The sequence below is a fragment of the Macrosteles quadrilineatus genome, unplaced genomic scaffold (assembly GCF_028750875.1).
Source record: "Macrosteles quadrilineatus isolate MER2022 unplaced genomic scaffold, UCM_ALF_1.0 Scaffold_1__1_contigs__length_201487025, whole genome shotgun sequence".
Classification (NCBI taxonomy): domain Eukaryota; kingdom Metazoa; phylum Arthropoda; class Insecta; order Hemiptera; family Cicadellidae; genus Macrosteles; species Macrosteles quadrilineatus.
In genome coordinates this window covers 141,524,470-141,548,534 of record NW_026542594.1, presented here as the reverse complement: position 1 = coordinate 141,548,534, position 24,065 = coordinate 141,524,470, and the positions used below count along the sequence as shown (strand labels likewise).

General features: G+C 36.1%; 1 protein-coding gene across 3 annotated transcripts in view; it reads left to right on the top strand.

The window, feature by feature from the left end:
• LOC128985942 (C-1-tetrahydrofolate synthase, cytoplasmic) overlaps positions 1 to 24,065 on the top strand; it is a 48,712-nt gene that overhangs the window by 5,154 nt on the left and 19,493 nt on the right. The window contains exons 1-6 of one of the 3 annotated variants that reach the window (XM_054405942.1): positions 558 to 684; positions 13,765 to 13,814; positions 18,414 to 18,612; positions 19,111 to 19,247; positions 21,695 to 21,787; positions 23,917 to 24,058. In XM_054405942.1, coding sequence (XP_054261917.1) covers positions 607 to 684; positions 13,765 to 13,814; positions 18,414 to 18,612; positions 19,111 to 19,247; positions 21,695 to 21,787; positions 23,917 to 24,058 — 699 coding nt within the window. In that variant the 5' untranslated portion in view covers positions 558 to 606. Of the gene's footprint in view, positions 1 to 557; positions 685 to 13,233; positions 13,348 to 13,764; positions 13,815 to 18,413; positions 18,613 to 19,110; positions 19,248 to 21,694; positions 21,788 to 23,916; positions 24,059 to 24,065 lie in introns of those variants that run through there. The other 2 variants (XM_054405959.1, XM_054405952.1) reach the window with 2 other exon arrangements.

Below are 24,065 nucleotides of genomic sequence, written 5' to 3'. Positions count from 1 at the left end.
AGGCACGGAACTTATTATTCATTATTGAGTTTTATTCCTGTTCAATTAATTTAACCATTGTTTGTTTAAATATAAAGCTTTGTTAGTTAAATTTAATAACACAATCTTTCTCAGGTTTCTTCCATTAAACCCATCCCCAGTTGCATTTTGGTTGCCCAAGGGGGAACCAATGAAACATATCTTCATAAACTACTGTAGTTTGAGCATTTGAACAAAATTAGAATTTATTTTCAAACCTAACATGGTATGTTTCTCTTTGATGGGTTATCTAGTGTCAAGTCTATCTATTTTTCAAACTAAAACCTGTTCCACGTCCTGTTTACAAATCATTAAAATGTAAGCTGTACCCTTCAAATCTTTTTGTTTCAGGCAGTGACATTTTAAAAGACAATGTTCCATTAAGCTGTGTGCTGTGTACAATTTTATTTAAAAAGTGTTTTCCAAGTTGGCTAACGGCTATAATAGCCAACTGATATTATTGAGCTTCATCATCTTGCAGATCTCTTGTTTTTAATTAACAAAATTCTTATCTTTGCACACAACTACAGCTTCCATATGCAAACCGTTACAATCAAGCTGCAATAAATCTAGGATCACAAACTTAGAATGTTAAATGAATGTTCTGTTATAAAATGCTTTGTAATTTTGCTAAATTCAAATTCATTCTTGATGGCTTATAGAACCGTAAGTGTTTTTAATGTCTAAAACTGTAATGGACTACATATTATTTTATATTTATACCAATTTTAAAATATTTAAATTTTTATATTAATTACCAGTTAATTGTTGTTTCTATGGTGTTTGCAACCCTGGGATACTAAATTTAGTTTAAGTATAGGTATACCCTAAAATATGCTAGGCATATTAAACCTTATTAAATTGAAATAGGCTACTATCCATCCAAATTAAAATTGATGAGCATAACAGAACTTATTCATTCATAGCTTATTTATAAATGAACACTGTTAAATCCAGACTGGACCATTACAAGGTCTTTTTAATAAATTATATTTCATCACTAGGGTCTAAAGTGACTCTTTTCGACCCGAGCTCAATTCGGAAAGTAAGTGAGGTCGCGGCGAGGTTTGGGCTAGGTGGTAAGCGATGGTTGGGAAGGGGAGGGGGCAAAAACACCTTTTTTCTGTGTGACGATTTATATTTTTTGTCATATTGCACCATTGTTTGAACAAACTATGTCACAAAACTAAGATAGTTTTCATTTAAAGATAACCTCTCAAAACTGCTTCTAACTTGTTTTCAATTTAATTTGCTAATGGAAACAAGAAGCTGTTTAGTAAGTGATTTGATCGTTTCATCTATTACGATTATGTTAGTGTACATTATACTATCGATTTGTCGAACTATTTACAACAAGGCAACAATAAACTACAATTAATTTAACAATCGATGTACATACTTTCGATTCATGCAATTTTGTTTACAATCAAAATTTAAAACTGAGTTGACACAGCTGATTTTTACTCCATAGGGCTAAAAACGCTTTTTACTCCCCGGAGAGTAGAAATGCTATTTAAAACTTGCAATGCATGCACATTAAAAACGGCTGTTTGTATGACGGGAAAATATATTTCTATGAATTCTCACTCAATCCTTGGTTCATTTGAAAATGAGATTTAAAAAAACATATTGAAATAATTTAATAAAGTATTTAATGTAATTTGAAGTTTGAAAATGGACTTATGTCCGAAACATGTAACTTCTACTAAAAATATAATATTCAGGGTGCTCAGTTGTACTTTTGTATTACTATAATTTAACATTGATAACTATTATGAGTTAGATTTAAAATGATATGGCTATCACACTACTATCCCTTTAAGACAGTGTGACGAGTGTAGCATATTACCACTAACCTTTCTGTGTACAAAGGAATAGACATAGTCAAAACAAATACAAAACTTTCCATGATAATCATATTGGTGAAGTTGTAAAAAAATTAAATAAAGCACATTTTATGTTCATTATTTTATCTAAATCTGTTGACATATCCACTCTTATGATGGTTTATTACGGTTATGTCTATCACTTGTTTAATTATGGTGTGATCTTCTGGGGAAATTCAGATAGGAGGAAAAAAGTTTTTAAAATGCAGAAGAGAATTATCCGTATTATTTTTGGACTTAAAGGAAAAAAATCCTGTAAGAGTATTTTTAAAAATCACAAAATTCTTACTTTTCCCAGTATATACATATATAATTTAATTTTGTACATAAGACAACATTTATCAAATTTTCCAAGTAACTCTGATTTTCACAACTATAACACAAGACAAAAGAATAGCCTTACATACCCTAGACATAATACCTCCACCATTGAACATTCTCCATACTACTCTGGTATAAAATTGTATAATAGCCTGCCTAGCACCATAAAGGGTTTGACAGATTTTAAAAGATTTAAAACCAGTTTATTCAAATTGTTGTCAGATAAATGCTGCTACAAGATTGGGGACTTTTTCAATTAGCTATTGGTATGTCAAATCAATAGTTAGTTGTAATGGTTGAACAGTAAGTAGTTGTAGGGGAGAAAGTGTATATAGATTATAGCTCTTAATTAATTAGTGCTGTAAATTTGCCAAATGTATAGTTATGTTTATTCTTGACTTGACACAATTCATGTATAGAAATGTACTGTTTGAATAAAGGATTTTTTGATTTGATTTGAATGGAGGGAAAAGACGGGACAAAAAGAAGACTTTTGAGATTGCCAGACGGGGATTTTACTGGGAAATTTACTACCAACCTACACCACAACAAAATGCAAGTCACATACTACACGCTAACGTGGTATAGGTCCGCTTTCGGCCGACGCTAGAGCAAAAACGAAGATATACAAAAGGCATTACCGAGCGTTCCCGATGGGGTACGGACGCACCGTACGGGGGCCAAGCGCCGTACCCGATCGGGAACGGCCGCACTCTACGTGTTAAATATGATACATAGCCTATCATAGACCTTAAAAAAAATCAAACTACCTAGGCCTAATCTAAATACCCCTGCCTCAGCAAACTTGCAGACTAAGCAAATTTTCATTTACCTGGCTGGATGTACTAAAACCTGGCCAGGATTTTCACTAAAAATATTCCCTTAAAATTGTCAGATTTATCCTCTATTTAACATTAATTTTAATGAGTATTTAGTATTGCTGCTACAGGGAAGATAATGTGTATTTTGTTATTGAAATATTGATAGCTTAGTATGGAGTAAACAAATTTGCCAAATTCCATTAAACTATATCCTTGAACAAGCTGACTACAACAGTTTTTTATAACATGAGAATTTTAAACTTACACTTTTTTTAATTTTTTAATCTACTTAACTGTTAAACAAAAACGCTTTAATATAGGCCTACTAAATTATATCTTTTTTTAATCTCTACTATGCAGTTTAGAAAGAACTTTTACTCCATAAACCCCCATTCCCATAGTGTGATCATGCTGTCTTACAATGAAACCTACATTAATATAGCTTATTCCCTCTATGGGAAATTCGCTAAGAGTCTTCTTCATCCCTGCGAAAAAAATTAAAACATGCTTTGGATGTCTCTCGCTCCGGAAGGAATGTGTAAAGATATAATGTTAAAATTTGTTTTCCCTTACAGATTAATGTTGGTTCCTCATACATGGTCATATATCCAAGAGATTCAATAGTATAAACAGACAAAAAAATCTTAAAGTACCAGTAACGTAAACTGAGTCACTTTTAAACACTGATAAAACTAATAATTTCTTTCATTGTCAATTTTTGAGATATAATATAACTCTCGCTCTAATATAACTATTCAACTACATTGATACTAAATTTCAAGAAAATCTGTTGAAAAACGGCGTTGGAAACGAGAGACGAAATTTAATACGTTTTGTCAGAGGCTACTGCGCTACTAGCCTTTTACAAAACTTTGCTCAGGCGGCAGATGAATCACCGACATGTTGATTTAGTAGTCGTGTGTTTAGGATGTTTTCAGAATGGCGCAAATAATGACCCTGCGCTACCCGCCCATCCTCATCACCTTCCCCCCAAGGCCATATCCCCAAAACGCAACTACAGTGAGTTAAAAGTGAAGACTCTTAAAAGGACATTGAAGGGCTGAAAAAAAAAAATAAAATTGAACCCAACTTGATTAATGCCTTAGTTGAAGTTTAATGACTTGCCAAGTGTAACTTCGTGATACAATTGTTATTGCTAACAATTAAAAAGTATTTAATCTAATCTATTTTTTAAACTATTTTAGTTCTTATAATTTGTTAACTGTGTAAAAATAAAAACTATTTATGGAATTGCCAAATTACTGAACGCAATTCAGGCATATTTTAAATATAAATGAAAGAATTATCCTTGTAAAATGAGTGAGATGTTTTCCTTCGGACAAAGCGACTAGGGTAATGTGAACCCAACAAACTTAACTAATTCATCGTTAAAAAATAATTAATATCCATGAAAGTTGGCTCTTACTAACTTCAACTGCAACGCTATTGTCTTTGCTTGATTCTAATTTATTCAATCTGTGATGACACAAATGACTGAACATATTTTACCTCATTAATTTTAACATGGTGTTCATTTTACTATGGATATTAAAGACGTGTTTTGGGTCCAGATCTCCAAAAGGTTGAAATAAGAAGTCCTAACGAGAGTATAAGTATAAGTGAATTTCTCAGCTAAAAAAATTGCCTAAGAAATGTTTCCCAACAAAAATGAAATAAATCTGGAAGAAATTTTACAAAGATGGTTTTATTCCGACAGTCCGAAACATCATCAAAGAAAAAGTTGTAACAGGAAAAAAGGTTCATTATAGCAACCACACTCCAAACCTTGGTAATATTAAATTGTAGAATAGGTAAGACTAGGTGAAACCCGTCGAAATCGAAGGTTACTTTCAAGGCTTACGTTAATTCATCTAACTGCGATAAATTGGGTGAAATATACATATTTTGAGCATTTAGCATTGTTTAAAGAGTAATAGGTGTAAAAACAATAATGATATTAATTGAGTTAGTTGCCAAATTTGGTTGATCATTCAATGAATAAAATATTCCCCATACCGTACGTCATCGGAGTTATTAATACTATGTTATATGGTATCTCTTCCTTTGGAAGAACCTTTAAATAGTATTCCAATCATATTGGTGGATCTTTTGTAGTTAAACACTTCAGTGATTTCATCAGTGTAATATGATTTTATTTCAAAAGAAAATATTTTTTGGGAAGACATATTCTAACTTTAAAGGGAGGTACATCTGTTACAGTGTAAGTTTGATTTTTCCTTTGTCACCTCGCGTCAGTTCATATTGTACGTCTGTGCCAATGAATGGACCATCTAGCATAGTTTTGAGAAATTGATTGTTGGGTTACCAGTACTGTTAAAGCTGGAATACCTTGACATGCGGGATGTCAGTTAGTAGTCTCAGCCTTATCAATAACATAAAGTTGTCAATATAATCTCTCTACGGAATGTTAGGTGTAGTGGAATACTTGAAGTGAAGTTGGCTTTTATTCTTGAACTGTTAAGGGGCCTCCTAGTTCATATTTTCTTGCGGCTTCATTGGCAACAAATAATGCAAATGATATAGCAATGGGACTTTTCCAAAAAGCAAAAATTCTGTAAATTGGCTGTTTTGTATATATTAACGTTTACATATTGTTAATCCTTATAAAGGATTATGTGATCTAGTTTAAAAGGAATATGACCTTTCTGTCATGACAGGAGCTGCTTAAATAGTATTTTCTCTTTGTACCATATTTTACAGCCAAAATGTCGTGTTATTTTCATTAATGTTACCAACCCAGTGCGCCAAAGTCCGTAATATAGGCAGGTGCAAATATTTTGTCAAGATGGGTACCATTTTAGGCAAGGTTTCCATGTTTGGATTTTACTAGACACGATAAGAGCAGATTTCTACATAAATATTTTAAATGTGTAGAATAATATGATAAAATGTAGGCAAAAGTGGTGAAAAAGGCAGACACAATAGATATAAGATAGTTCAATAAGAAATAATTAAAGAATTGCTGTGATAAAAGGATTTTCCACTGATTTCGTAATGGAACGTTATATTGCAAAACATGACATGTAAAGAAGAAAATCAATTTTAAAATCAGAAAATAACATTGGAAATACTTATTTGGTAACTCCCAATAAATGTGTGTTGTTTGAAGTACAATTTAATACCCCCGCCGCAGCAAACCTGCAGACTAAGCGAATTTCAACTTGTCTGATTGCATTTTTACTCAAAATATTTCCTTAAATAAGACATATTTATTCGCAATTTTAATAACAAATTATATTTAACAAGTGCTTAGGTCTGCTGCTGCAGGGGAAGGTAAAAAGTGTTTTTTGACCATACGTCAATAGTATAGGAGGAAATAAATAAATTTGTCTAATTGTATCAACATATATCCATAAACAAGTAAACTAGGCCTACAACAGTATTCATTTCCTCCATAAGAATAACATGGGAATTTTATATTAAACTTTTTTTGAATTTTCTCCGTGACCGTTAGGCATATAACAGCGCTTCAATATACTAAATTATTTCTTTTTTAAGCTCTACAAAATGGCTTAGAAAGAAATTGCAACATTTTTTGTTATTAGGGTCAAAAATGAGAAAAACCCATTTTTACCCCATAAAACCCCCCATAAACCACTATTCCCATGGTCTGATTATGCTGGTTCGCGAACTCGTTCGAATAAATGTAGGTTTACACGTTTGTACCAAATTTCATCAAAATCGGATCAATTTGGCTCGAGTTATCTCGCTAACGGACATATATAAACATATATAAATATACTAGCAGAGTACCCGTCCTTCGTATGGGGTTGGAATTTAAGTATAAAATGCTTATTGCAGTTATACTCAAGCTTTGCGTTTGCAATAAGGGAGGACACAGTTTGATAAAATTTGCTTTTTTAAATTTACAGTATTCTATAGTATTACACATCTACCATAGCCATAATGTTCTACCACTTCACCTAAACAATAGAGAAAAATAAATTATCCACAATTCGCAAAATATCACAAATTATTCATGAAATGAAAAACATAAACATAACTGTAAACAATCCTACTTTGACAGTTCTTATTGCGAATCACAGTTTTTTGTTGCTGCTTAGTTCAAATTAGCTGATTTCATAAATGCAAAAAAAATATAGTGCTGCACCCTGTTGGTCAATCTTATAACTTTTTAATGCTTCTCCATATCATAGAACCAACTTTTTTAGTTGAAACAGCTGACTAAATTCTTTAATCCCCTTTAAACATGAATACTCATAAGGTTAACATGGGGAATTACAGAGCCACTGGGGCGGAGCCCGAAAGGATTTTTGAGATAAGAATATGCCTATATGTTAATCGGGAATGTAAGCTATCATCATGCCAAATTTCAGCCCAATCCGTCCAGTGGTTTATGCGTGATTGAACTTCAAACAAACAAACAAACACACAAACTTTCACATTTATAATATTAGTAAGATAATATATATATATATGAATTTAAACGGATGGTGTTTTTGGCCTCTGGGGACCTCAAAACGAAAACGTAAATCGGTCCCGGGTCTAGGTCTTACCATGAGACCTACGGTAATAGCTTATTCTCTATATGGGAAATTAGCTAAAAATGAACAGCTGTTTCATTAAAAAGTATTATTCACATGGCCAAAATGTAAACAACTCTGTGGAGGGAACTTAAAAGGCTTCTGGGGCAGAGTCCTAAGGGATTTTGCTTAGTTTTTCTTTTGATAACTCATCTACAGACCAAGACCTTTCTTGGGACACCTCTACCAGGGTGTCCACATTCTGGAAAGTCAGGGATAGTCATGGAAAGTCATGGAAAAAGATTCTGGTCATTGAAAGTCATGGAAATAGGCAAAAAGTCATGGAAAGTCATGGAAATACCCAATGATGGATGGATTCCAGGGGACCTTTCAATGCTCTAGTCGGTCGTAACCCCAACTATTGTAGCATTTTCCAAATTTTTCACAAATGTACGACAATTTCAATTTATACAGTTGTCTTAGTTTATGGGTTTTGAGTTTGTATTAGTTCATTGTTGTACCTATTGTACTCCATTGTTATCTGTTATTACATATTTCAATATTTTCTGTGAAATAACTTGTCTAGGCAGTATTATTCGTGTGTATATGGTATATTATAATTTTTGAGTTAAGTTCGTGAGTCATGGAAATCAATGGTTAATGGTCATGGATAGTCATGGAAAGTCAGGGAAATTAAAGACAAAATTTCTGTGGACACCCTGCTCTACCAAGTTTCTACGCCCAGCCGTTCTCTCAAATTAGTGGGGACAAAGTTTCCAATTAAATATTTAGATTCCCCCATGTTAATCTTATGGGAGAAACTCCAACTTTGATGGCCTGTGGGGCAAAGCCCAAGGATTTTTATTACAGGAATTGGTGAAAGGGGGCGTCTACACAAAAATACTTTATTTTGACACGTCGTTTGTAAAAATCTGTCCATTATTAACGGAGGAGTAGTGTTGCAGATCACGGGTGTTGCTTTTGTAGATTAAACAGCCGCCTACAATCCCGTAAACCAAGAAGACTCTTGGGAAAAGTGTACAGCATTACCAAAGACTATCAGCTGACTTCGATGATAGGCACTTTTCTTCAAAACAGGCGGTTTTTTTGTGTCCCTTAGAGGCAAGAAACAAAATGATGGATGGAGGAATCAAAGAAATGGATTGCCTCAGGATAGCGTCTTAGCCCCAGCTCTTGATAAAATATATACTAACGACCAACCGTTGCCAAACGCTACACGTCAGTATATATATGCCGATGATACAGCGGTGGCGGCACAAGGTAGGAGTTATGAAGAGGTGGAACAGAAGCTGACTACCACTCTAAATGAACTTTCCCAGTACTATGACGCAAATCACCTCAAGCCGAACCCTGCTAAGACCCAAGTTTGTGCCTTTCACCTGAACAATAGAGAAGCAGGCCGAAGGCAGGTGAGTTGAATATGACGTAGCGGGGAGACCGTCTGGAGCGTTGTCCTACACCTCAATATCTTGGTGTCATACTGGACCGCACACTGATACTTAAAGCGCACTGTATTGCGACAAGGGGTAAAGTCTCAGCGAGGAATAATATCATCAGGTAGCTCACCAGCAGATGCTGGAGTGCTAACCCTAATGTCCTCAGAACCTCAGCTTTAGCGCTTAGTGTGTCGGCTGCGGAGTCCGCTGCACCAGTATGGAATGCATCGTCACATGCCAAAAAAGGTTGACATTGCAGGCAATGACATGGCTCTGGTTGTAACTGGGTGTTTGATACCAACCCCAGTACACAAACTCTATCCTATCATAGGGATCGCCCCTCCATCAATCCGACGTGATGTCGCTGTCGACGTAGAAAGGACTAAGCAAGAGACGGACCCTCGTCACCCATTACACGGCCACCAACCTGTAGAGCGACGGCTTAGAAAGAGCTTTCTATCACGGACATGAGTTCTGAATGGATCACTCTCAAGCAATCGGGTGGCAAGGTGGGAGGCCACGTTGACTAACCCTCCCATACCAGCCAGGGAGGAACTAGCTCCTGGTGGAGACCTACATTACATGGTGTGGAAGACCCTAAATTGAATCAGGGTCGAGGTACCAAAATGCAAGACAAACATGCAGAAATCGGATCTCTTACCAGTCGAAGAAAACATCTTGTGTGCGTGTGGTGCTGTTTAGGATCCTGGCCATCTGCTAATCTGTCCACGCCTAAACCAGTCTTGCACATTAGATGACCTTTAGATGACAAGCGAATAACAAAGCCATATCGGTAGCTAGTTTTTGGAAAAGTGAAATCTGATTTCCGTACACTGAAAGTAAGTACCTAAGAATGGTGTTAAGTATCTAGTATTCAACAAACATCACTTACCTTAGTCAATATTAATTTGTCAAGACCAAAACATGAGCAAATTATATAAAAATTAATGGTATCAGCAATCTAACACATACTTTCTCCCATTAGCTTGTCAACAACCTTTATCATGGTTAAGCGATGAGAGTAACTATGATATTTAATAGGTAAAATCACAAAACTTGCATTAACTTTTTAACCGTAATTTTTACAGGAATGGGGGTATCACGATTTTGTTTAGAATTAAAAAGGCCATTACAGACGAATTTCAATCAGAATTAGTTTTTTTTTTAATCAATTTTTCCAACTTTTGAACCGTAATTTCTACAGGAATGGGGGGGGGGGGTTGCACGATGTTGTTAAGAATTATAAGGATTATCCATACTAATTTCAACTAAAACCAGTTTTTTTATACAGTTTTCTCTTTATTTTATGGTTTTTATGGGGGAATAACATTATTTACAAAAACTTTTGAACCGCAATTTTTACAGAAATGGGAGTTATACCATTTTGTTCAGAATTTTAAGGGCTACAACATACTAAGTTTTTATCAAAATCGTTCGGGCTATTTTCAAGAAAGTCTGATTTTCCCGTTATTTTATGGGTTTATATAGGAACATCAACAATACAAAATTTAAAAAAATGGAAAAAACCCCTGGAGTCACCAAGGATTATTAGGCCTACCTATCCTATATATAATACGAGTAAAGTTTGAATAATTGTTACTTCGATCTGGAAATCGGCTCTAACAAAGACGTTTATATTTACGGAATAACTAAGTTCTGGTTCAACAATAAGTTCTAGACCAGTGGTATAGCCAGGATAAATCTATTTTCACCGTAATATGAGTACAAACTTTTGAAAATTTAACATGGGCCTTATGAGAAAACATTCCGCCATTGTTGTCATTTGTTTACATTTTGAGAGATAACTCGATGGAAAGAAGCATAGTCTATAATCTCTATAATTGGTTCTGTACCCACGGGCACCTCAGCTTGCGCATGCGCAGAAAGCTCTTGAAGCACTTACCGAGGTAACTGTTGTACTTCTGATGTGTATTAGCTTATGACTTACAATTTTGTCAACTTGAGACAGAGAAAAAGAGGACGACTCGACTTTGCTCCAGTTCATTAAATCGTTTGATTTATAAGAATTTGTATTACATTATAAAACTTTCCAGAGTAATGAGTTTCTAATCCATTAAAGAACTATTCTTACATTATCCTCAGCTTTATTACTGTTTATTTAATACTTTTACCAATATAAACGAGCGATATATTTTATTTTTTATTATTTTTAATGCTTTTAATAATAATTATCATCACTAAATTACTCTTTTCGTTGATTGTCGAGTCGTGTCGTTGTCAATAATGTCGTCTGATTCTGACTGATGTCAGATGTTACACTGAATCGGTCACAGGGATAATAATTAATTGTAACCTACAACTAGCTTACCTAACTAAGTTTCAGTGTTGCTATTAGCAGTGTGGGATGATTGCACTCGACTGTTTAGCTATATTTCAGAAAATAAAGTTTAAAGTAAATCAAACCCTAGGATCTCTTCTTAAGTTTTGGCCGTTTTGAGATGTATACTTTCAGGACTCAGTTTAGCCTAGCCTGATCAACTGGGTTAGTAGCTTGACTTAGTGGTCCATCCATGTTTAGTTTATTATCACTAATCAATGCCTAATCTAGATTATACGTGCCTTATTCTACTCCGTTTTTAAAACTAACATACATAGGCATAAGCTTTAATTTTTGTATTAAATACTGGGTACATCATTAAGGTAACTTGGTTAGGTTGCTTTTTATAAATGAATAATTTCATGAATCACTAATACCCTATATCATCTAGGTGTGTTCAGTACATAATGACACTCTCTCAAAAAAGTACTAATCCTAACCCAAATAAAATATAGGTTGGTAGCTTTAGGCCTACAGAGGACGAGTGTTTATATTTATATCACTTATATTTATATCTCTGTGGTTAGGTTTTAGTTATGTTTGCCTTAACATGGCTATAAGTTTAGGACTAGATATCAAATAAACTCCCAATTAAATTATAGTGCAGCCTAGTCAGTGTCAGTAATAGTGTAATATTTGTCAGTGTCAATAAAATAGTGCAATTGTATAGGACAACCAAACTTGGACATACAACCATGTTTATACCTAAGTTTCCTTTTTGGTACTCACCAACAAGGATCAACCGTAATTTTTTCAGTCAGAAAGTGTCCTGGTTTCCGGAAAATTGTAACTTATTACATTTTAAAAATTAAGGGTAAATTAAAGGTTTCGGTTCTGGTTTTGGAGCGAGTCCAAGTTCTTGCAATGACGAAGATTTTCTTACTGCTGATAGCCTTTTTTGAATTCAGCGTGAAAAATACTGGGTAACTTCTATAGTTTGGGCCGTTAAGGGGAATCAAACAATTTTTTAAAAACTCTTCTATCTCGTCATTTCAGTAAACTATGATATTATTATTTTAATAGAAGTTAAATAAATGTCAAGAAAAAATATACCACGAATTATTATTTTTGGGATAGAATTACATTGACCAAAGAATACTCTCAGAGTATAGTGTAGTGATAAAGTTTCCCGAGCAAAGCTCGGTCTCCAGGTACTATAACAAATGTCATCAAAATCGGACCACAGGTGTAGTCTGTAGCTCTGTACTACACATCTACACACACAGACACACACACACTCACACTCACAGACATCACTTTCAAAACCACTTTTTTGGGTCCAGGGGGGACCCAAAATGGATATATCCACTCAAAACTCAAACTTGAAAATGTTGACAAAAACAATACTTTCTCCATATACAATGGTAATAAATGCTGTCAAATAATCCTTTACTATGTCCAGAATCAACATATCAAGTATTAATTGAATTCTTGAGGGAATTTATATAGTGTTCATACAGTAAACATTCATGCGTGAACCTGGAAAAACTTTGAAAAACCAGGCAAAAACTTGGAATTTCACATTAAAAAATGGTATACACCCTGTTATAATGGTTTATATTACCTTGTTACTTTCCAAAACAATCCTAACAAGGTAATATAAACCACTATAGTTAATTCAGACGATCCAGAGGCCATTCCATTATAAATAATTGTTAGAACTTGGCACCACTAATTCTACACTAGGCTGATAAGAAACAGACATTGGTTATTTTTACTTATCTTGTTATTTTTTGTTTTGATATAACAGTTCATTTCATGATTACGATTATTTGAGATAGTCTGAACGTTAGTTGTGAGTTGTTTTCTGTAATTAATGAGCTCGTCATTTTAATCTGTTACATTAGTCAGTTTACTAGTGTTGTTGTTTTTCCATTGTGTCGTTACCGGTACTTCAAAAGAGTCTAATATCAATGTTATTAAATAGTTTATTTAACCCCTTTTACAATTCTTTCCTTCATTGTCCGCAGAAAGTTTTCTAAAAGGTGGTTACCAAACATTGTAAGTAAATTTATGTACCAATCACTTTTCTTATCATCAAGTCAGCATTAATACAGGTCGGATTGTTCTGATAATGAGATAGCCAGGTGATGTAGAACCCTCAAACTCTTTCCTCAAACTACAGTTTTTTAAAGAATGTTTTTGTAAATTAGAAAATTACTCTTACATTCTCAAGTAAACTATAGGCAAGATATTAAAATGCAATTAACTTTGCATTAAACCAACTCTTCCAACTCTTCTTAAGTTTCAATGTTAACTGTAATTAGTTAATAATATTGCCTGTTACATGCATGTTGGGCAAATAATAATTTCTCTTGCTTTTATGTCTTAATTCTGTGGTTACGCTTAATTTTTGAGCTAGAAATAGTTTTTTTTTATTATTAACTCTTGTGCAACTAATGTTTACTTGATTTACAGAACAAGATGACTGGAATGGCTGTTGTATTGTCGGGTACAGAAGTGTCTAAGTAAGTATCTTCAACTTATTAATAGGTCTACATGAATAAATTGATTGACAAAATTAACTCACAGAAAAGAATATTCTTTTTTATTTCATTTTTTAAACATCTAGCAGTGAACCAACTTAAAGATCAAATGTCTTATTAGATGCATGCTGGTGTATTTCTTAGACTCAAGTGCAAAGGTTGATTCTTAGAATGCTAACAAGGAGTGTCAAGTTTGAACCGCTTTTTAAAGAGAAAAGTACCTGATCTTGTATCTAAGGCTTATCTTACATCTGTGACTGAGTGATATTACTTGTACAGGGAGATGAGGGAGAAGTTGGCTGTAAAGGTGATGGAGCTGAAGAGACAAGTACCTGATCTTGTGTCTAAGACCTACCTTACATCTAGGACTGAGTGATATTACTTGTACAGGGAGATGAGAGAGAAGATGGCTGCAGAGGTGAAGGAGCTGAGGAGACAAGTACCTGATCTTGTGTCTAAGACCTACATCTAGGACTGAGTGATATTACTTGTACAGGGAGATGAGGGAGAAGATGGCTGCAGAGGTGAAGGAGCTGAGGAGACAAGTACCTGATCTTGTGTCTAAGACCTTCCTTACATCTAGGACTGAGTGATATTACTTGTACAGGGAGATGTGGGAGAAGATGGCTGAAGAGGTGAAGGAGCTGAGGAGACAAGTACCTGATCTTGTGTCTAAGACCTACCTTACATCTAGGACTGAGTGATATTACTTGTACAGGGAGATGTGGGAGAAGATGGCTGAAGAGGTGAAGGAGCTGAGGAGACAAGTACCTGATCTTGTGTCTAAGACCTACCTTACATCTAGGACTGAGTGATATTACTTGTACAGGGGGATGTGGGAGAAGATGGCTGAAGAGGTGAAGGAGCTGAGGAGACAAGTACCTGATCTTGTGTCTAAGACCTACCTTACATCTAGGACTGAGTGATATTACTTCTACAGGGAGATGAGAGAGATGGCTGCAGAGGTGAAGGAGCTGAGAAAACAAGTACCTGATCTTGTGTCTAAGACCTACCTTACATCTAGTACTGAGTGATATTACTTGTACAGGGAGATGAGGGAGAAGATGGCTGAAGAGGTGAAGGAGCTGAGGAGACAAGTACCTGATTTTAACTTCAACGGCCTCAAGTACTGAGTGAAATTACTTGTACAGGGAGATGAGGGAGAAGATGGCTGAAGAGGTGAAGGAGCTGAGAACACAAGTACCTGATCTTGTGTCTAAGACCAACCTTACATCTAGTACTGAGTGATATTACTTGTACAGGGAGATGAGGGAGAAGATGGCTGAAAAGATGAAGGAGCTGAGGAGACAAGTACCTGATTTTATATCTAAGATCTACATTACATCTAGGACTGAGTGATATTACTTGTACATGGAGATGAGGGAGAAGATGGCTGAAGAGGTGAAGGAGCTGAGGAGACAAGTACCTGATCTTGTGTCTAAGACCTACCTTACATCTAGGACTGAGTGATATTACTTGTACAGGGAGATGAGGGAGAAGATGGCTGAAGAGGTGAAGGAGCTGAGGAGACAAGTACCTGATCTTGTGTCTAAGACCTACCTTACATCTAGTACTGAGTGATATTACTTGTACAGGGAGATGAGGGAGAAGATGGCTGAAGAGGTGAAGGAGCTGAGGAGACAAGTACCTGATTTTATATCTAAGATCTACCTTACATCTAGGACTGAGTGATATTACTTGTACAGGGAGATTTGGGAGAAGATGGCTGAAGAGGTGAAGGAGCTGAGGAGACAAGTACCTGATCTTGTGTCTAAGACCTACCTTACATCTAGGACTGAGTGATATTACTTGTACAGGGAGATGTGGGAGAAGATGGCTGAAGAGGTGAAGGAGCTGAGGAGACAAGTACCTGATCTTGTGTCTAAGACCTACCTTACATCTAGGACTGAGTGATATTACTTGTACAGGGGGATGTGGGAGAAGATGGCTGAAGAGGTGAAGGAGCTGAGGAGACAAGTACCTGATCTTGTGTCTAAGACCTACCTTACATCTAGGACTGAGTGATATTACTTCTACAGGGAGATGAGAGAGATGGCTGCAGAGGTGAAGGAGCTGAGAACACAAGTACCTGATCTTGTGTCTAAGACCTACCTTACATCTAGTACTGAGTGATATTACTTGTACAGGGAGATGAGGGAGAAGATGGCTGAAGAGGTGAAGGAGCTGAGGAGACAAGTACCTGATTTTAACTTCAACGGCCTCAAGTACTGAGTGAAATTACTTGTACAGGGAGATGAGGGAGAAGATGGCTGAAGAGGTGAAGGAGCTGAGAACACAAGTACCTGATCTTGTGTCTAAGACCAACCTTACATCTAGTACTGAGTGATATTACTTGTACAGGGAGATGAGGGAGAAGATGGCTGAAAAGGTGAAGGAGCTGAGGAGACAAGTACCTGATTTTATATCTAAGATCTACATTACATCTAGGACTGAGTGATATTACTTGTACATGGAGATGAGGGAGAAGATGGCTGAAGAGGTGAAGGAGCTGAGGAGACAAGTACCTGATCTTGTGTCTAAGACCTACCTTACATCTAGGACTGAGTGATATTACTTGTACAGGGAGATGAGGGAGAAGATGACTGAAGAGGTGAAGGAGCTGAGGAGACAAGTACCTGATCTTGTGTCTAAGACCTACCTTACATCTAGTACTGAGTGATATTACTTGTACAGGGCGATGAGGAAGAAGATGGCTGAAGAGGTGAAGGAGCTGAGGAGACAAGTACCTGATTTTATATCTAAGATCTACCTTACATCTAGGACTGAGTGATATTACTTGTACAGGGAGATTTGGGAGAAGATGGCTGAAGAGGTGAAGGAGCTGAGGAGACAAGTACCTGATCTTGTGTCTAAGACCTACCTTACATCTAGGACTGAGTGATATTACTTGTACAGGGAGATGTGGGAGAAGATGGCTGAAGAGGTGAAGGAGCTGAGGAGACAAGTACCTGATCTTGTGTCTAAGACCTACCTTACATCTAGGACTGAGTGATATTACTTGTACAGGGAGATGTGGGAGAAGATGGCTGAAGAGGTGAAGGAGCTGAGGAGACAAGTACCTGATCTTGTGTCTAAGACCTACCTTACATCTAGTACTGAGTGATATTACTTGTACAGGGAGATGAGGGAGAAGATGGCTGAAGAGGTGAAGGAGCTGAGGAGACAAGTACCTGATTTTATATCTAAGATCTACCTTACATCTAGTACTGAGTGATATTACTTGTACAGGGAGATGAGGGAGAAGATGGCTGAAGAGGTGAAGGAGCTGAGAACACAAGTACCTGATCTTGTGTCTAAGACCTACCTTACATCTAGTACTGAGTGATATTACTTGTACAGGGAGATGAGGGAGAAGATGGCTGAAGAGGTGAAGGAGCTGAGGAGACAAGTACCTGATTTTATATCTAAGATCTACCTTACATCTAGGACTGAGTGATATTACTTGTACAGGGAGATGAGGGAGAAGATGGCTGAAGAGGTGAAGGAGCTGACAACACAAGTACCTGATCTTGAGTCTAAGACCTACCTTACATGTAGGACTGAGTGATATTACTTGTACAGGGAGATGTGGGAGAAGATGGATGCAGAGGTGAAGGAGCTGAGGAGACAAGTACCTGATCTTGTGTCTAAGACCTACCTTACATCTAGGACTGAGTGATATTACTTGTACAGGGAGATGAGGGAGAAGATGGCTGAAGAGGTGAAGGAGCTGAGGAGACAAGTACCTAATTTTATATCTAAGACCTACCTTACATCTAGGACTGAGTGATATTACTTGTACAGGGAGATTTGGGAGAAGATGGCTGAAGAGGTGAAGGAGCTGAGGAGACAAGTACCTGATCTTGTGTCTAAGACCTACCTTACATCTAGGACTGAGTGATATTACTTGTACAGGGAGATGTGGGAGAAGATGGCTGAAGAGGTGAAGGAGCTGAGGAGACAAGTACCTGATCTTGTGTCTAAGACCTACCTTACATCTAGGACTGAGTGATATTACTTGTACAGGGAGATGTGGGAGAAGATGGCTGAAGAGGTGAAGGAGCTGAGGAGACAAGTACCTGATCTTGTGTCTAAGACCTACCTTACATCTAGGACTGAGTGATATTACTTGTACAGGGAGATGAGGAAGAAGATGGCTGAAGAGGTGAAGGAGCTGAGGAGACAAGTACCTGATCTTGTGTCTAAGACCTACCTTACATCTAGGACTGAGTGATATTACTTGTACAGGGAGATGAGGGAGAAGATGGCTGAAGAGGTGAAGGAGCTGAGGAGACAAGTACCTGATCTTGTGTCTAAGACCTACCTTACATCTAGTACTGAGTGATATTACTTGTACAGGGAGATGAGGGAGAAGATGGCTGAAGAGGTGAAGGAGCTGAGGAGACAAGTACCTGATTTTATATCTAAGATCTACCTTACATCTAGGACTGAGTGATATTACTTGTACAGGGAGATGAGGGAGAAGATGGCTGAAGAGGTGAAGGAGCTGAGAACACAAGTACCTGATCTTGTGTCTAAGACCTACCTTACATCTAGTACTGAGTGATATTACTTGTACAGGGAGATGAGGGAGAAGATGGCTGAAGAGGTGAAGGAGCTGAGGAGACAAGTACCTGATCTTGTACCAAAGTTAGCCATCGTGCAAGTGGGTGGTCGTGAGGATTCTAATGTCTACATTCGGATGAAGATAAAGGCTGCTAATGAAATTGGAATGGAAGCAGATCATGTCAAATTGTCAAAGTCTACAACCCAACATGAGGTAACACAGTTTTCACAAATTAAATCTAAGTAAATTTTAACCTTTTTTGTGTAACATCACATCATATTTTTTGTATAAAAATTAAATTACTTAACCTATAAAATCACAAGTAGAATCTAATGCGCTCCTGCCAGTTTTCTCCTCTTTTTCTGATGGCTAGGTGACTGTTATTGGTGGGATTGCAATGCACCTACTTTCAGCTTATTCTTCACCTTGCCATCCTACGTAAGCTCCAATGAACCAGGATCACTATCCTTTTTCCCAGAATACTTTAATCAGAACCAAAACAATTCTTCGCTTGCAAGAGTAAGGGGCATAAGTACATAGGCTTATTATATTTATTCACGCCCCTCCGTCTTGCAAGCGACAAAATCCTTATCTATTCATTTTTTTATTCAAGTAATATTTATATGGCATACTGTTGGTTGAATTTGTCAACACATTTAAAGAAACCTTACTATTAAAATACGCAAGTTCAATTTTGTGTTTTATTGTCAGCTGTTGACAAGACTCAAGAAACTGAATGATGACCCCAATATCCATGGAATTATTGTTCAAATGCCACTGGACTCAGAAAATAAGATTGATTCCCATCTTGTGACAGATTCTGTTCATCCCAGCAAAGATGTAGATGGGTATGTTTGTTTATTGTTATTTACAAACTTTGGTTTTCATTTAGCAAGCTAAATATATTTAATTTGTCAGTAACAAAGCTGCCCAATACATTACACGCCATTCTACACTCATCCTTCACTCATATTTAAGTTAAAATATACACATAGGTGGCGTCCCCATTTTTATTGATTATGGTAATGATAATAATATTTAAAACATTTAAGATATTACAAAACAATACAACACATGAGCACCATCTGCGTGTCCAGCCAACCTGTAAACTGGAAAACTGGGAATTGTATATGTACATTTTGATGACCAAGAAAAATCTGGAAATTGTTTGTTAATTTTGTAAGGAACCGGATAATTTAAATTCTTGAATAATCGCCTGAAAGAAAACCCCACCCCAAATCACAGATTTTTTTTTTGTTTTTTTTTGCATCGAAAATCGCAATTGCGGGAAACTATGTTGAATTACGGACATTGCCGTGATTGTAAGAAATGATCACAACCTTGGGTGCGATCATATGAGATGGTCATGGCTATTGCCGCATTACTTAGAAATCATCATAAATTTCGTCAAAATTAATTGTAAGATGGTCACAGATGTGGCCGTAATCAAGAAAAATAGCTGCGGGTGTTATTCGCTGGAGATTATTAGAGTTTTAGGGAAACATAGTAAAAGCTTATGATTACCTAGTTTCTTTTTTTGAATTCTAGTCGCATGTGTAGTAACAAAATGTGGATCATTGTTTTTTTTTTACTATCTAGAGTCGTTGGGTTGTTAAAACTAATATTTTTTTATAGACAATAATAGGTTTTACATACCTAGCTGTCAAATAGTCCAACGATTAATATTGCTCATCAGCTTACATGTTTTGTTGTGAAGACAACATTTTCATAGCTTGTTACTCATCATGAACACGATTAAAACACGGACGACACGAACACAAAAAACATTAAAATGGTGCAGTGAGAAAGGAAGGATACACAACTAACTCGCCTGAATAAAGAGTCCCAGGAGGTCAAAAGAACACATAGAAAAATACACATCAAACTGATATTTCGCCCCTTTCAGGGGCTTCTTCAGAGGTAGGAAGTAGAATGGCAGTTACAGTTCTGGCACTGTTTTAAATCTTAAATGTATGACAGGCTTGCCAACGCTTAACGCTAAAACTTATAAACTGTATATAAAATATATATTTACACTATTGATTTTACTCTACTACTGTTGTTAGAAGGTAAGGAATATTTTGGAAGGAATTTGAGTTTATATTATGTTTAAGTTGGGTGGAGCTCGTGAATTTGTAACAAATTGATAGGCCAATTCCCATCTTCCAAGTGTCTTTTTATAGATACCTGCATATACCAACATATACCAAGACACCCCTTACTTATAACCTTAAAAACTATTTTCTATTATTATCAGAATCACACTTATCTACACAAGTTACACAAGTACACAAGTTCTTCAAGTTACACCATTTTACCTGTAGATACTAAAGTAGACATCCCATTTATATGGACCAGCTTTTCTATTTTTTATTAAATAAGAACAGTTCTGTAAGCCAGTCACAGATTGTGCTAGTGTCTAAAATTCTATTTCATAATTCATTTGTACTAATGTGGAGAACGTATTGTTTTTGTCAAAATTTGCAGGGTTGAATTTTGGGTGGATATATCCTTTTTGGGTCCCCCTGAACCCAAAAAGTGGTAGAAGTGATGTGTATATGTGATTGTGCTTTGTGATTTGTGAAGAGCTATAGACCACACCTGTGGTCTGATTTTGATGAAATTTTGTGTGCAAGTACTAATCCAAGGTATCTACAGGATTTCTTTTTTAAATTTAAATTTTGATTTTTAATGGTGATTGTAGCATAAAATAATGGAAAATCGGATTTAAAAAATACGGCTAGACTGGTTTTGTTTGATAATAAATGAGTGTGTGGTATTCTTTTTAACTATAAACAAAATGGTCCAACTTTATATTGCTGTAAAAATAACGGTTTAAAAGAAATAGCAACTTTTGTGATTCCCCTCATGAAAATTGTATTTACTCCCACTGCTTACCCACAATAAGGACTGTTGTCAAGAGAGGAAAGTGTCAGATTGCTTATACCTTTCATTTGTTGAGTTGATGTAAAAGATTCTATAGCTTGCAATAAGTCATAATATAAGTTTGACTTGGTTAAAAAGTCTGAATATTTAACAAAATCAGTCATTTACAATTAACATCTGCACAATCTGTCAGTGGCTCATTTGAACTACGCCCATTTTGTCTGGCGTTAACTTGAAAATGGTGATAAAATGTCTAGTTCTGTCAATAGTCAAAGGTGTCGATCAAGAATGTCAGATTTTTGCTCTCTAGTTTACTTTAGGTCAAGTAATAGTGTTTGACTGAATATCCTATACTATACTATAGGATATTCAGTAGTTGTCCTAAATAATTGTCCCTACTCCTTTATAGGCTAAACACCATCAATGAAGGCAAAGTGGCTGTTGGGGATCTCACTGGGTTTATCCCCTGTACTCCTAACGGTGTCATTGAACTGATAAAAAGGTAGGATTTATTATTATTTACAACTTACAACAATAGTAGCATAGACAAAAGGAATTAAATATAGGCTGTCAGCCGTGCTGCGGTTACCATAGGTTCTTGCGCATACCGCTGGGAGCGCCGTGGAGTTACGTACGCCCAATGGTGTGCCAGAACCTATGGTAACCGCAGCACAGCTGACGGTCTATATTTAATTCTTTTTGTCTATGATAGTTGGTACCTAAATTTAGTTTATCGTAGCAAATTTATCATGCTTAGAGATTTTTTATCAGAGTTAGAATATAAAAATTATTCATAAATTTAAAATTTGACCAGTCTTAAGGCTGTATTATGTTTGATGTTGGGTTATTTTCTCTTGGTTATTGAACAAATCTTCCATGGTTGACTATGCATCCATGCTTGTTAGAGACTGCCTGATTACCTTGAGTGGTACAGAGAGCCTGGAAGATTGGGAATATGACAGCTATCCCGATTATTAAACACAGTACAACATCATTATGTCGGCCCCTCTTAAGTTGGATCTATGGCATAACCCGGACCAGTTTGCAATAGATAACATAAATATAAATGAATTAATATAAAATATGAATTTTTGTAACATTATTACAAGCACATAATTGATCAGTGATCATGTTCTGCTGTTTTTTAGCTAATAAATTATTGCTAGTAAGTATATTTCAATTTTGTTGTCTACCCTTTCTTCAGCCAGCACAGATTTTGGTTATGGTCGATTTGACTTAACTTGGTTGTATAATATTGTTTAAAGCTATTCAAAGCCAATTTCACCTTTTTTCATTCAAGTCCCCTCTGTGTCTACTATTGGTAGCCACTCCAATTAAGACTGTTTTAGGATATTCTTATGTAGTTTAGGAGAGACCTAACAATTTATACTATACGCTACCTAAAATCTTACTATAGTTCGGCCGCTTAGAAAACGACCTGCGCGCTAATGCTAAACCAATGCTGGAGGAGGTCGCTTTCTAAGCGGCCGAACTATAGTATTATAAATGTGAAAGTTTGTGTGTTTGTTTGTTTGTTTGAAGTTCAATCACGCAATAACTACTGGACGGATTGGGCTGAAATTTGGCATGATGATAGCTAACATTCCCAATTAACATATAGGCCTATTCTTATCTCAAAATTCCTTTTGGGCTCCGCCCCAGTGGCTCTGCAGTTCCCCATGTTAACCTTATGAGTATTCATATTCAAAAGGAATTAAAGAATTTAGTCAGCTGTTTCAACTTAACAAGTTCGTTCTATAATATGCAATAGCATTAAAAAGTTATAAGGTTTCCCAACAGGGTGTAGTACTATTATTATTTTGTTTTTGCATAAATAGAAACAGCTAATTTGAACCAAGCAGCAACAAAAAGCTGTGATACACAATGAGAACTGTCAAAGTAGGATTGTTTGCAGTTATTTTTTGTTTTTAATTTAATGAATAACTAGTAAACACGTTGCTCGAAATCGAGCAACTGCAAAGAAGTAAAGTAGTTATTTAAAAACAAATAAATGTCATCATAATTTCCGATGAGTTTAAAAGACTTTGAAATGAAAAATAACAGCAATTAAAATATACAGCTGATTAAAATGTAAACAATCATGTTCTTCATAAGGATAACATGGGAACTTTAACAGCCACTGGGGCAGAGCCCAAGGGACTTTAAAAAAAATGTAAGGTCAGTTTGCAAATCTACGCGACACGCTCTTTCCAATGAGACGTCAATGGATAAAATCGGTTAAGAAATGGCGGAGGAGTTCAACCGACAAAGTTTCATGTAGCGTATTAATTATATAGATTTGTGATATTGTGTGAATGTTTGATAATTTATTTTTTCTATTGTTTAGGTGCAGTGGTAGAACAATATGGCTATGGTAGATGTGTTATACTATACTATATCATACTGTAAATTTAAAGAACCAAATTTTATCAAACTGTGTCCTCCCCCATTGCAAACGCAACGCTTGAGTATAACTGCAATAAGTATTTTCTACTTATATGCCAACCCCGTACGAAGGACGGGTACTCTGCTAGTACTTAATATTTTTCAACTCAAAGATATTTAAAAAGAATCTGATTGCTTTGTCAATTTTGAGTTAGACAGCTGTCAACGCTTGAATTGATGTTTCAGGAGTTCAATACCAATCAGTGGCAGCAATGCTGTGGTGCTGGGACGCAGCAAGATCGTAGGAACCCCGGTGTCTGAGCTGCTCAAGTGGCATCACGCCACGGTCACCATCTGTCACTCCAAGACTAGGGACATTGCAGACAAGGTACTGC